Consider the following 14066-nt stretch of genomic DNA (forward strand, 5'->3'; position numbering starts at 1 on the left):
AAATATCAATGTAAGCATCTGTGGTTAGAAGATAGAACAGGTCACACTCATCTAACAGAAGGGTAGCAGAAGTGGTCCACAGAACTACAGTCCTCTCTCTGTGACATCCATCTGTTGTAGTATTTTAGAACATATTCAGATGTCAAACACATTCTGGTATCTTGAGCAGAATGATATTGTCTAAGCTAACCAGCACAGATTCCAAAAACACTGGCTGTGCAAAACTAACTCATACACAAATATATATACAGGTCTTGTTAAGATTTCAAAGTAGTTCAAAGACTGGTGATTTGTTTTCAGTGTCCAGAAATATATAGCTGTGCACTTTACACAGTACAGAAAAGTAGTATATTTGACTACATCAGTAAGTCACAATTTGAATCTGTCAACTATTAAACACCTGGGCATAAAAATTTGCAGTAACATGTAATTGAATGATCACATAGCCTCAATTGGTTCACTGGTAGGCTACTGGGAAAATACAGTCAGTCACAAAGGGGCTTCCTTACAAAACTCACATGGAATATATCCTAAAATAATGTTCAATTGTTTGAACAAGTAGGACGAATGGATGATACTGAACACATACAAAAGAAGGGCCGCACAAATGATCACAGGTTTGATTGGCTCACAGGAAACGTCCATAGAAATGCTATAAAACCTTTATTGGCAGATACTTGAAGATAGACATTTATTATCCTGAGAAGAGTTACTTAAATAGTTTCAAAATCCAGTATTATGTGAAGAATCTTTGGGCTCAACCATTATAATGTTTTTCTTTCTTTGTGGGCTTAGCCCTGCTGACAAAGCTACAGCTCAGGTTCAACGAAGACATGAGGAAGAACTAGCAAGGCTTTTATATGGAATGAGTTTGGAACATTATATTAAATTTAAATCACAAATGGTGGACCAGGATTTGAACCCAGCTCCTTTAAAATATGAGCCAATTACTTTATCACTGGTCCACTTCAATCAAAAGGGTGGATGGATGGATGGATGAAAAGAAATAAGGAAGGAAGGAAGATTAGTTTATAACATAAAAGTGGGGAAGTACTGCTGAACTGGGAAATAATGAGAAAGGAAATACACTTTCATTCAGAGATTTAAATCTGGATGGCTGGACATGGACTCGAGCCCAAAGCTTAGCCTCACTCAAATAGCATGTGTAATGTGAAATAATAAGAGTGAAACTATACCAACTGTAGAAGCCTTGCAATCAAACTGAACACAGAGCTACAACAGTGTTAATAATTTGAAATTCCAGGTTATTTAAAAATTGAAGAAGGGACTCTGAGGTTTGCCTCATTGAGGTCATTAAATACGGTGCATTACATAACTGCAGTCTGTTTGCCAACATTTACTTAGTGGCATGCATCACAATACAATTCATAACCTCAAAAACATTAATTACTCACCTTAACAGGAGTGCTCGTGGGTGTTGCACCTTTCCCTCTAGTGCGTGACATGATTGCTTCCACACGTTTGCGACGGGCAATGCGCTCCTCTTCTTCCTTCTTTAGTCGTTCATCCATCTCTTTACGCAACCTGTGGAAAAAATGGAAGGAATAAATTACAGACAAATTTCTGTAGGAAAAAACTTTTCCCCCTAATTTTTAACAGCACAAACCTTTCTGCTTCCTCTCGGGCTTTTCTCTCTGCTTCTTCTTTTTCTGCTTTGGCCTTCATTTCCTCCTCCCTTTTCTTTTTTTCTTCCCTCTCCCGTCTTTCATTTTCCTTGAAAATAAAATATTTATGCATAAATGTGCATCAAGATATTCTTATCCTTTTAATATTATACGAACTGTCACTACATAGCTAAGCTACAGACCTATCAAACTGTGAATGACAATGAAATTGGGAAAGCACATAACTTGATGACAAGTTTACCCCAAGAATATTAAGAATAGATTTATCTAAGATCTTAATGAGGTAACATTTTTCACAATGGTGTTAGAAATCAAACTTAATAACTAAAAATTATTCATATAATACACATAATGGCTATACTACATTGGAACAGAAAAGTATACTTAATGATAAGAATGAACTACTATTTATTTCCTTGTGAGAAACTTTTCCTAGGGGACACAAGAATACACTATCACCATTTTATACACAATCATATAGAATTTAAAATCACTGTTCGGTTCCTGCTTCAAGACTTGGAAGGTTCTCAGCATTGTGCAAGTTTTCTGATGTGAACTATTCAGCTGCTCAAGTGGAATCATCTAAGAATATACATCATTACAAAAAACCTAGAATTGTCCAGAGGTACAACATGATTTAAATCTGCCATGATCAATTACATGGTTTTAAAACATATTTCAAAAAATATATATTACTGAATATTCAATTATTAAACACATATTCACAGGTAGAAAACAATTTTTTTAAGATTTGTTATCTATTTTTGACACTGAACTAATTTGTACTCATGGTGCCATATCAACAATAACATTATCCTCAGAACTACCTGGATAGCTAGCAAGAGTCTTTGCTCCTCAGCTTTTCGTGCTTCCTCCACAAGGCGCAGCTGTTCCTCTTCAAAGCGACGCTGTTCTTCTTCTTCTAACCGTATACGTTCCTCCTCTTTCCGACGCTCTTCTTCCTGTTCTCATGTCAAATTTTTAATTAGATTATAGAAAAATTAATAATAACAGTGATTATGATAAAGAGCAATGGTATGTTATACACATTACCAGAGAAAATAATGTTCCTCAAACATGCACATTTTTTCCATAAAACAGACTCTACAGGATTCAAGTTATTAAATGATTTAAAATAAATGAAAGATACCATGTAATTCACAATTTTTCCTCCATGTGTACAAAAGCTTGTCAAAGTAACAGATATGAATCAAAAACACACATTGCTTTATATGTGTAAATAAACTGAGTTCTGTCTTTGTAATAATTTTATGAAAATCTGTTTCCTTCCCAGCCAGTCCACAGTGACTTAATATCGCTTAAGTTGTGTAATTAACGTTCACAGAACAGATGTTAAAGTTCTTTCAAGTCCAGATGAACAACTCTACCTGTATGTATTGTTCTGCTGCCAATTTATCTGATAATGGAAAAAAATGCTTTTGCTGTGGGATGCATATGGTCACATGAAATACCTCCTGGATATGACATCAACATCATGAAGCTCGGTACATGCATAATGACTGTCTGCAAATAGATGAATTTCTGGGCAAAGAAATTGCTATATCACTAACTATATCACGTGATATGAAAGCTATTTAATACCTGACATCAGCACACCATCAGTGCAGTAATGCAATTTGAGGAAGTAAGTCTTATAAACTCTGTCTTTCTTCTGAGAGTGCTTGGGTATTATAGCATAAGAATTATTTTATGCACTTTAATCTGTACTCTTTTAAACATCTGTCATAAGCTTTCTAATTAATATTCAACTGAAATTATTTATCATTTTTTACTTTTTCCACATCACTGGGAGTCATCTCTCATAGAATCTATACAAGTAGCATTAGCATATCAGTTCTATTGCAAATCTATATTATGTATTTTTGCTTTTCAACATGTTCCACATCCTCAAAGATCTCCTCACTATGGGTACATAATACAAGCAGTGAATTTAATTTAACATTATGCTTCTTAAGATGGATCAGTATCAACTAGTCCTGGAAGGAATGACAGAACAGCATAAAATACCACTGGAGGAACACAAGGTTGGTTTGGCAACACTGGCCTGATATCCTTCAGGAGGACATCCAACAACTCTATCAATCAATACTAAGCCAAATAACTGTTTGCATGAAGGCCAGAGATGGACCAACACCTTATTCACTTGCTCAATTTGTAAAGTCCTTTCTCTTGAACAAATTATCCAATTTTTCTGAAATTGTAATTATTTGTTTACATGTACATCACACCTACCAATTTTTATCTCATTCGGATAACTTCTTCATGGTGTGTCTTTTTTGTCTTAGAGTGTATTACTGTATTTTAGTTTATTGTAAATTTTAGCCCCACATATTCTGGTGTTTTAGGGTACAGCCTTAAATGCTGTGTTGGAAATTTAAAAATCTCTCTTAGGCAAGTGCTTTAGTTGCACTAGATATGGGAAATTTCAAGTGTATGTTGATTTTTATGTAAGAAAATCATGACCTCATATGGAAAGGAACAGACGATCTATTGAAATGTTTTAATGTTTTGCAATACTCATTTGTAGTTATTTTCATTTACAATCTGGGAGCCTCGTGACACTTGCTGAATTCTCCCACAAGATTATGCTATAACAAATAATTGACAAAGTAACACCCAATCTTCTTTCCAGTGCCACGTTTGTGGCAACTGACAAAATACATCTTAGAAATGTAAAGCTACTCAAATTATTTCTAAACAGTCTGTGTGTTTCACCCAATTTAACTTTTTGTCTAGTTTTTGGGTCTAAGAACTTTACATGGTTTGCTTCTGTAATCTACTGATAGTTGCCAGTTATTTTTATGTCTCTCCATTCCAATGGTTTAGTCTCAAACTGCATCACGTGGATTTTAGTTACATTTAGTTTTAGTCCATTTTGATGGAAGCACAATTCAAATTTTTCTACAGTACCTTTCACATTTTCTGGAATTTTTCAAGAATCTCATTTTCAACTAGAACTGATGTATCATCCACAAAATAAGAGTCAATAAACATCAATAATAACACATTTACATAAAATAGGAGCAGATAGGGAGGCAATATTGAAACTTCTCCTGTGCCTCGGGAAACTCTTTTTTTCCAAACAGATAAGTAATTGCTTGAATCTGACATTACAATTACTCTGTTGCTATCTTTTAAGTATGAACTGAACTATTGTAAAGTACTGTCCCTCCTTTCACCAACACATCACTAATTTATGAAGAAGTAAGAAGCGATTCACTGAACTAATGATTTTGTCAGATGGTAGACTATTCCTGTCACCTATTTACCACTGTATAACAGGAAGCATATCTTTTGGGTAAACTCACTGCTGGCATGGACAGCACTTTTTCTTCTTGGAAACCAAACCAGTTTCTAAAAATTATGTCAGTTATGTAAGACATTTTTTTAATTTGTTTTGTTTTCAAATATGAGAGAAGACCGACAGAAGAGAAACACAGCAGTAATTCCTCATGTCTTTTATTGTACCCTTTTTGGGTAATAGTTTACCCCTGTGTTTTTCAAAACATGTGAGAAAGATCACTGCTCAAACAATGGTTTTTAATAATTGGCGTTAGTCAGCCAGTCACTCAGGCAGTAGCAGCCGACTGAGACAGACACAACAACAAGGAAGTAACCACTTTTGTAACATTTACGAGTTCCTAACCAGGAGTGAATTTTATTATATCATCCGTGTGCTTTAATAGTTTAGTTTATTGAGTTTCTGCGTGTAAATTTAATATCTAATAGCCACTGTTCTCGCATTTTCGTTTGCGTTGGAAAGTAAACCGATTTTGTGACATATTACAAGTTCCTAAACAGGGGCGAATTATTTAGTTTCACCTGAGTGCTTCGGCAGTTAAGTTTTTGAATATCTGCATATTATTAGACACAGTTCCTATGTTTTCATCAGGGTGTACCGTAGAGTTGTGCAGCACGTGCCGATAGTCCGTTTATCTGCATAGTTTAGTTTTCCACGGTCTTTAGTATGGACAGGGACTGCGACTGTTGTGTGCGGATGCGAGCTGGGTTGGTGACACTTTGCTCTCAGCTCCAGGCTGTATTGGCTTTGGTTAAACAGCTTGAGGTTGCAGTGGATGGGCACCACTGTTGTGGGGATCCAATGGACGTCCAGACGTGAGTCCACCAATCGGTTCTCGCCAGTGGCCAACCCAGTTACTGCTCGCACTGAGGCTGATCCCTCACCTGGGGTCGAGGGTGAGGTCGCCCCAGGGCAAAGCAGGCGGCAAAAGACTTTCCAGATGGCTGCACGAAAGGCCTCCCCAGTTTGTCTGACAAAGAGGTTCCAGATGCTGTCTGTGGCTGACATTGTCGCTGAGCCAGATACTGTCCCCTGTCCTGTTTCAGAGGAAACCACTCAGCCTGCAAGATCCGGGCAATCACAGAGGGTGGGATTATTGGTAGTTGGGACCTACAACGTTAGGCGCATTATGGGGCCCCTTAGGGACTTGGCTGACAAGGGTACCAAAACCAATGTGCACTCTGTGTGCATACCAGGTGGAGTCATTCCAGATGTGGAAAGGGTTCTCCCGGATGCCATGAAGAGCACAGGGTGCAGCCAACTGCAGGTGGTTGCTCATGTCGGTACCAATGATGTATGTCACTTTTGGAGCAAAAGAGATTCTTTCTGGTTTCAAGCAGCTAACAGAAGTGGCAAATGCTGCCAGTCTTGCTTGCAAGATGAAAGCAGAGCTGACCATTTGCAGCATAATCAACATGACCATTTGCAGCATAATCAACATGACCGATTGCAGACCTCTGGTACAGAGCCGAGTGGAGAGTCTGAATCAGAGGCTCAGATGGTTCTGCGACTGTGTAGGCTGCAGATTCATCGACTTGCGCCAAAGGATGGTTGGGTTTCAGGTTCTGCTGAATAGGACAGGTGTCCACTATATGCAGGAGGTGGCTATACAGGTAGCAGGGACTGTGTAGGGTAGACTGGGCAGTTTTTTAGGTCAGAGCGTCTCAGGAAAACAGATGGACTTCAGTCACAAAGGGTGCAGGCCGAACACAGGAAGAACGTAGATACAGGAACCATTGGTATAACAGTTGTAAATTGTCGTAGCTGTGTTGGGAAAGTACCAGAGCTCCAAGCGCTAATAGAAAGCACTGATGCTCAAATTGTTATAGGCACTGAAAGCTGGCTAAAGCTGGATATAAGCTCAGCCGAAATTTTTGTGAAGAACCTAAAGGTGTTCCGAAAGGATACGCTAAACACAGTTGGCGATGGCGTGTTTGTTGCTGTCAGAAGTAGTTTAACTCGTCAAAATTGAAGTAGATACTTCCTGTGAGATACTATGGGTAGAGGTCATTGTTGGCAACAGGAATAAAATAATAATTGGATCCTTTTACCGAGCTCCCAATGCAGATGATACGGTTGCTGAAAGGTTGAAAGAAAACTTGAGTTTGATTTAAAACACGTACCTCACTCATACGATAATAGTTGGTGGTGACTTTAATTTACCCTCGATACGTTGGCGAAACTACATGTTCAATTCCAGAGGTATGCATAAAATATCATCTGGAATTGTGCTAAACGCATTCGCTGAAAATTATTTTGAGCAGTTAGTTCATGAGCCCACACGAATAGTAAACAGTTGGGAAAACACCCTTGACCTCTTAGCAACAAATAATCCTGAGTTAATAACGAGCATCAAAACAGATTCAGGAATTAGTGAACACAGGGTTGTCATAGTGAGATTGAATATTGTAATCCCCAAATCCTCGAAAAATAAGCGAAAAATATACTTATTCAAAAAAGCAGATAAAAATTCACTTCACGCTTTCCTGAGAGACAATTTCCTTTCATTCCAAATTAATAATATAAGCATAGACCAGACGTGGCTTGAATTCAAAGAAATAGTATCAGCAGCAATTGAGAGATTTATACCAAATAAATTAAATGATGGAGCTGATCCTCCTTGGTACACAAAACAGGTTAGAACACTGTTGCAGAAACAATGAAACAAACATGCCAAATTTAAACAGACACGAAATCCCCAAGATTGGCGATCTTTTACAGAAGCTCGAAATTAAGTGTGGACTTCAATGAGAGATGCTTATAACAGTTTCCACAGTGAAACTTTGTCTCAAAACCTGGCAGAAAATCCAAAGAAAAAAAATGGCTCTGAGCACTATGGGACTTAACATCTGAGGTCATCAGTCCCCTAGAACTTAGAACTACTTAAACCTAACTAACCTAAGGACATCACACACATCCATGCCTGAGGCAGGATTTTAACCTGCGACCGTAGCAGTCGCGCGGTTCCGGACTGCATGCCTAGAACCGCTAGACCACCGCGGCCAGCAAATCCAAAGAGATGCTGGTCGTATGTGAAGTATGTTAGCAGCAAGAAACAATCAATGCCTTCTCTGCGCGATAGCAATGGAGATCCTATCGAAGACAGTGCTGCCGAAGCAGAGTTACTAAACACAGCCTTTCAAAATGCCTTCACAAAAGAAGACGAAGTAAATATTCCAGAATTCGAATCGAGAACAGCTGCTAACATGAGTAAATATCCTTGGAGTAGTGAACCAAATCAAATCACTTAATAAAATCAAGTCTTCTGGTCCAGACTGTATACCAATTAGGTTCCTTTCAGAGTATGCTGATGCATTAGCTCCATACGTAACAATCATATACAACTGTTCACTTGACGAAAGATCCGTACCCAAAGACTGGAAAGTTGCACAGGTCACACCAATATTCAAGAAAGGTAGCAGGAGTAATCCACTAAATTACAGGCCCATATTGTTAACGTCGATAAGCAGCAGGATTTTGGAACATATATTGTGTTCATTATGAATTATGAATTACCTCAAAGAAAACGGTCTACTGACACACAGTCAACATGGGTTTAGAAAACATCGTTCCTGTGAAACATAAATAGCTCTGTATTCACGCGAAGTGTGGAGTGCTATTGACAAGCGATTTCAGATCGATTCTGTATTTCTGGATTTCCGGAAGGCTTTTGACACGGTACCACACAAGCAGCTCGTTGTGAAATTACGTGCTTGAAGCAGCTCGTGAAATTGCGTGCTTATGGAATATCATCTCAGTTATGTAACTGGATTTGTGATTTCCTGTCAGAGAGGTCACAGTTCGTAGTAACTGATGGAAAGTCATCGAGTAAAACAGAAGTGATTTCTGGCATTCCCCAAGGTAGTGTTATAGGCCCTTTGCTGTTCCTTAGCTATATAAACGATTAGGGAGACAATCTGAGCAGCCGTCTTCGGTTGTTTGCAGAGACGCTGTCATTTATCAACTAATAAAGTCATCAGAAAATCAAAACAAACTGCAAAACGATTTAGAAAAGATAATTGAATGGTGTGAAAAGTGGCAGTTGGCCCTAAATAATGAAAAGTGTGAGGTCATCCATAAGAGTGTTAAAAGGAACTTGTTAAACTTTGGTTACACGATAAATCAATGTAATCTATAAGCCGTAAATTCAACTAAATACCTAGGTATTACAGTTACAAACAACTTAAATTGAAATGAACACACAGAAAATGTTGTGGAGAAGGCTAACCAAAGACTGTATTTTATTGGCAGGACACTTAGAAAATGTAACAGACCTACTAAGTAGACTGCCTATACTACGCTTGTCCATCCTCTTTTAGAATACTGCTGCGCGGTGTGGGATCCTTACCAGATAGGACTGATGGAGTACATCAAAAAAGTTCAAAGAAAGGCAGCACGTTTTGTATTAACGCGAAATATGGGAGAGAGTGTCACAGAAATGATACAGGATTTGTGCTGGAAATCATTAAATGAAAGGTGTTTTGCGTTGCAATGGAATCTTCTCATGAAATCCCAATTACCAACTTTCTCCTCCGAATGCGAAAATATTTTGTTGACACCAACCTATATAGGGAGGAACGATCATCATGATAAAATAAGGGAAATCAGGGCTCGTTTGGAAAGATATAAGTGTTTATTCTTTCCGCCAGGCACTTAAATGTGATTTGCAGAGTATCTATGTAGATGTAGATCAGGGCTTAACAACTGGCCGGTTTTGAGCACGAGTACTCGCGTCTGCTCAGGCACGTGCTCGCGAGCAGGTGCAAGGTCGCGGAGTAGGGAGGGAGGGGCGGGAGGGGAAATGCGCGTGCACGTTTGAATAGGGCCGCAGCGTGCCTGTTGAATTCGCGCCGACTGTGTAACGTTTTAAGTACTACGATCAGCTCTAACAGCCACTTCGCTGGTTAAGAATCATGTCAAGTCGCCGTTGTGTAACCCCAACCATGCTTTCGCAGTTCAACCACCATTGGGAAGAATTGTATCTGTTTACAGAAAAATATGGTGTTGCAAAATGTTTAGCATGTCACAAAACGCTGAATTATTTTAGGAAATTTAATTTGCAGTGACATTATAAGTCGTACCACATGAAAGACTACGGAAGTGGAAAATGTGATGGTCCAGATCGTGCACAGGAAGTTATTAAACTTAAAAGGAAGCTATCCAAAGAAGATCTGGATGACGAAGAAAAATCAACTGAGGTAGCTCTCAGGGTGAGTTACAAAATTGCTTTGCTCTTAGCAAAATCCCTGCGCCCCTTCACTGATGGCGATTTAATAAAAGAATGTTTGGTAGTTGCAGCGGAACATTTGTGTCCATCTCAAGTTGAACAGTTTCGGATTGTGTCATTATCTAACATGACCATTATGCGTCACATACAGGACATGGCAGACGACGTCCAGAGCCAGCTTGCAAATATCTGTAAAGATTTTATGGCGTATTCTCTAGCTCTGGACGAAAGTGTTGATATCACTGGAACAGCGCAGCTTGCCATATTTATTAGAGGTGTTAATAGAGATCTTCAGGTGAGGGAGGGGCTCCTCGATGTAGTAGCCATGAAGAACACTACAACCGGAGGTGATATTTTAAGTAGTGTTGAAGAAAGTGTTGAAAATATAGGGTTGTTGTGGAATTCTTTAGTTTCAGTGCCTATAGACGGTGCACCAGCAATGACAGGGAAAAAAATCAGGTTTCGTTGCGCTGTTGAAGGAGAAAATGCAAAAACTGACCGTGCCGAATGAAATAAGGGGCGTGCACTGTGTGATCCACCAGGAAAACATATGTGCAAAGAGTATCACTCTAAAAAATGTGATGAGTGTTGTTGTTCGTACAACCAATTATATAAGGAAGCATGGGCTGCAACACAGGCAATTTAAAAGCTTTCTTGAGGATGTAGAAAGCCAATATGGTAGTCTGCCTTATTACAGTGAGGTCCGCGGGCTTAGTCGTGGCAAATTATTAAATCGATTTTTTTGCCTATTAGCTGAGATAAATATGTTCATGGAAATAAATAACATGTGTGTTCCTGCATTGAAAGAGCCTTCATGGAAATGTGATCTCGCGTTCTTAGCAGATTTAACTAGCCATCTGAATGCTTTGAACATTTCACTACAAGGTAAAGATCTGCTAATTACTCATTTCATAGATCGAATACGAGCTTTCAAAATGAAATTGATACTTTGGGTGAGTCAGCTGGAAACAGGAAATCTAGCTCATTTTCCTAAATTATCATCCGTGCAAGATGTTCACAAAGACTGTGAACGTTATTCACATAGTTTAGTTGCCCTTAAGGAAGAATTTGATCAACGCTTTCAAGATCTGACAGCACTAGACAGTGATTTTGATCTGTTCTCCTCTCCATATTCAGCGAATATTGAAGAGATTCGTCCTGAGCTGCAACTAGAAATTACTGACCTGCAGTGTGACAGAATACAGAGACAAATTTCAGAACAAGAAAAACATTTTGGAATTCTACAGACACTTCCCTCAGGATAGATTTCCTCGTTTGCACAAACTGGCGGCTACAATAATATCAATGTTCGGTTCCACGTATGTTTGTGAACAACTGTTCTCTGCAATGAAATGTAACAAGACGCGCCTGAGAAACGCATTGTCTGATCGAAATTTAAACTGCACGCTGCACCTACAATGCACAAGAACAATTACTCCGAACATAGACGCAATTGTAAAGGGCAAAAAGTACAAGATAATCGAGAATCCCACACTTCAGTGACACCTTTTATTGTGTAACAGTTCACAAATTAATACGAATGCAGAAGCATACACTAAGCTGATAAAATTATGTGGCATGTGTACGTTCTCCTTTATTTGTTTCATTTGTCGCAGTAATAATTCGTGAGTGATATCCCTGCAGGTGGCCGTGGATTTACATTGGCGGGCAGCTGTTGTGTGCCCCACATGACTCTCCCCACTCTCCGCTCTGGTCCGGTAGTGGGGGTAGCATGCTCATGCTGCTCCGTGCTCGCGCCTTGCTGCTCACAGCTTGCTCCGCGAGCTTGTATGTTGTGAAGCCCTGATGTAGATGTAGAATAATAGTGGCTGTGAAGTGATATCATAAACACCCTCAATTACAGATCTGGGTATTCCATCCAACAAAGATGTGTTTTTGTTTTTTAAAGACAATATTTTATTTTCCACATAATTTTAGGCTATATTCTCAAATTTTTAAAAAGCTGTGTTTTGGTTGTTTTACAAGCACATAAAATTTGCCTTGTCACAATAGACTGTCGGATCTACATCTGATCTAATCACAGTTAAAAAGAATTCTGAATTTCAAACAGGGTTTACTATTATATCATTTTTTATTATAATTTTCAAAGTCTCTTGGTTTTTGATTGTGGTTCCTAATTCCAAGTGAACAACAGACCACAAACGCTTTTTTCTTATTTCTATGATAGAGGATGAATGTATTACTTACCTGTACAACTTTTCTGAATACAGCTTTATACAGTTTGACATACATAACAAAATTATGGTTTCTATTACATTTTAGCTCATTGTAGAGCTGTCTCTTTTTAGCACCAGAGATTTTTATTCCTGGCATAACATATTTAAGTTTATTATTTACTTTCTTTTGCTAGGTTCTAGGAGGAGAGGATTCACTGAATACATATACAAAACAATTTAATGACTTGTCAAAATTTCTGTTGCTTGAGCTGCAGTGGTCTACTTGCCAGCTTACACTATTATGTTTCCTGCAGTAAAAATTCATATTACTTTAACTGACATTTATTTTTTATGCATTTCTTGAGGCTTTGGTTCATCTGATAGGGGAGCTCAATAAATAGAGCTGAATGTCTGGAGATACTTAGGTCTAAGCAGTACTTATTTGCATTTTTAAACTGTTAGTCTGTAACATTATTATCAATGCAGGTTACTGATCTGCTGTTCTCTAATAACTTCAGGAAAGTTGAACTTCTCAGATTTCTGAGTAAGTCAAAAATTTTTGTGGTGTAACTGCTTTAAACTACAATATTTATGTTAAAATCTGCTGTGATCACAGATGTTTTCTTATTTTATTTCTGAATTATTTCCACAAGCAGACATTGGAGTTAAGGACACTTTTATTACAGCAGTTGCAGGAATTCTAGTGACTGCTAGAGTCATTGTATTCTGATCACTTAAATACACAGAGCAACTCATAAATGCACTTTCTTCTTTTTCAGTAGTTAAAATCACTTCTCACTTCATAACTTTCTGAGGCATCCACAAGCATGCAGGAACCTCCATGAGACTTATTTCTATTATCAAATCTGCATGCTACCTTAAAACTATTAGTAATATTTAACACCTATATAGAATTTTCTGTTAACCAGTGGACATATAAGCAAACTGTTCTGATGTTTATGCATTCTGAAAGAATAATTTTAAGTTAATCAATTTTAGTCATTGATATTCTGAAGCATCACTAGAGCATTTTTGTTGTTGACTACGATTTGAAGTATGCCCTTTCTTTGGCATTCATGCCTTTTATTCTCACTTTGCACCTTGGATTTATCACCGCTATAAGAATGTATCTGTTTCTCTTGCTTTTAATGATTTTGCACACATGTACAAAGATGCTACTGAAATTTATGGAGCATAACCTATTGAAGTGTGTGTCATATTTTTGCAGGCATTTATAATTTAAATACTTTTTTGGGTCAATGACTACTGCTCCAAGCATGTCACCTGCATTCCTTAATACTATTAATATTGTCACTGTTCCCTAACCTGCTATTTACTCTGTTAACATATGATTTATCTATCTTCTGTGAACAATACCATTAATTACTAGCCTGAAGGTTGTGTACACAGTTTTTAGTGACCTCATTTTACTCTGTTTAACTTTGCATTAAGAGTTTGTGCCCAAGTTAATTAAAACAGTTCTGTAGTTTTCAGCTTTGTTTCCATTTCTGTTCATGTTACTCTTCATGTGTGTTTAAAACATTTGTTTCGCTGATCAGATTTTAGGATGAACATCAATCTGGCATAAGAACATTTATTAACATGAAGTCATCTGTTATCAGGATATCACTTTTGTCACTCCCATTCTTTGTACCATTTTCACACTTGTCCTTTTTGTTACAGGTGACCATTTT

General features: G+C 38.0%; 1 protein-coding gene across 22 annotated transcripts in view; it reads right to left on the reverse strand.

Annotated features, from left to right (window-relative positions):
• The window catches only part of LOC126470108 (ensconsin-like), a 406217-nt gene that overhangs the window by 39676 nt on the left and 352475 nt on the right, over window positions 1-14066 (reverse strand). For all 22 annotated transcript variants that reach the window (XM_050097707.1, XM_050097706.1, XM_050097699.1 and 19 more), the window contains 3 exons: window positions 2474-2608; window positions 1628-1734; window positions 1416-1545 (listed from right to left, as the gene is read on the reverse strand). In XM_050097707.1, coding sequence (XP_049953664.1) covers window positions 1416-1545; window positions 1628-1734; window positions 2474-2608 — 372 coding nt within the window. The remainder of the gene's footprint in view (window positions 1-1415; window positions 1546-1627; window positions 1735-2473; window positions 2609-14066) is intronic.

Source organism: Schistocerca serialis, chromosome 3 (assembly GCF_023864345.2).
Source record: "Schistocerca serialis cubense isolate TAMUIC-IGC-003099 chromosome 3, iqSchSeri2.2, whole genome shotgun sequence".
In the NCBI taxonomy this organism is placed as follows: Eukaryota; Metazoa; Arthropoda; class Insecta; order Orthoptera; family Acrididae; genus Schistocerca; species Schistocerca serialis.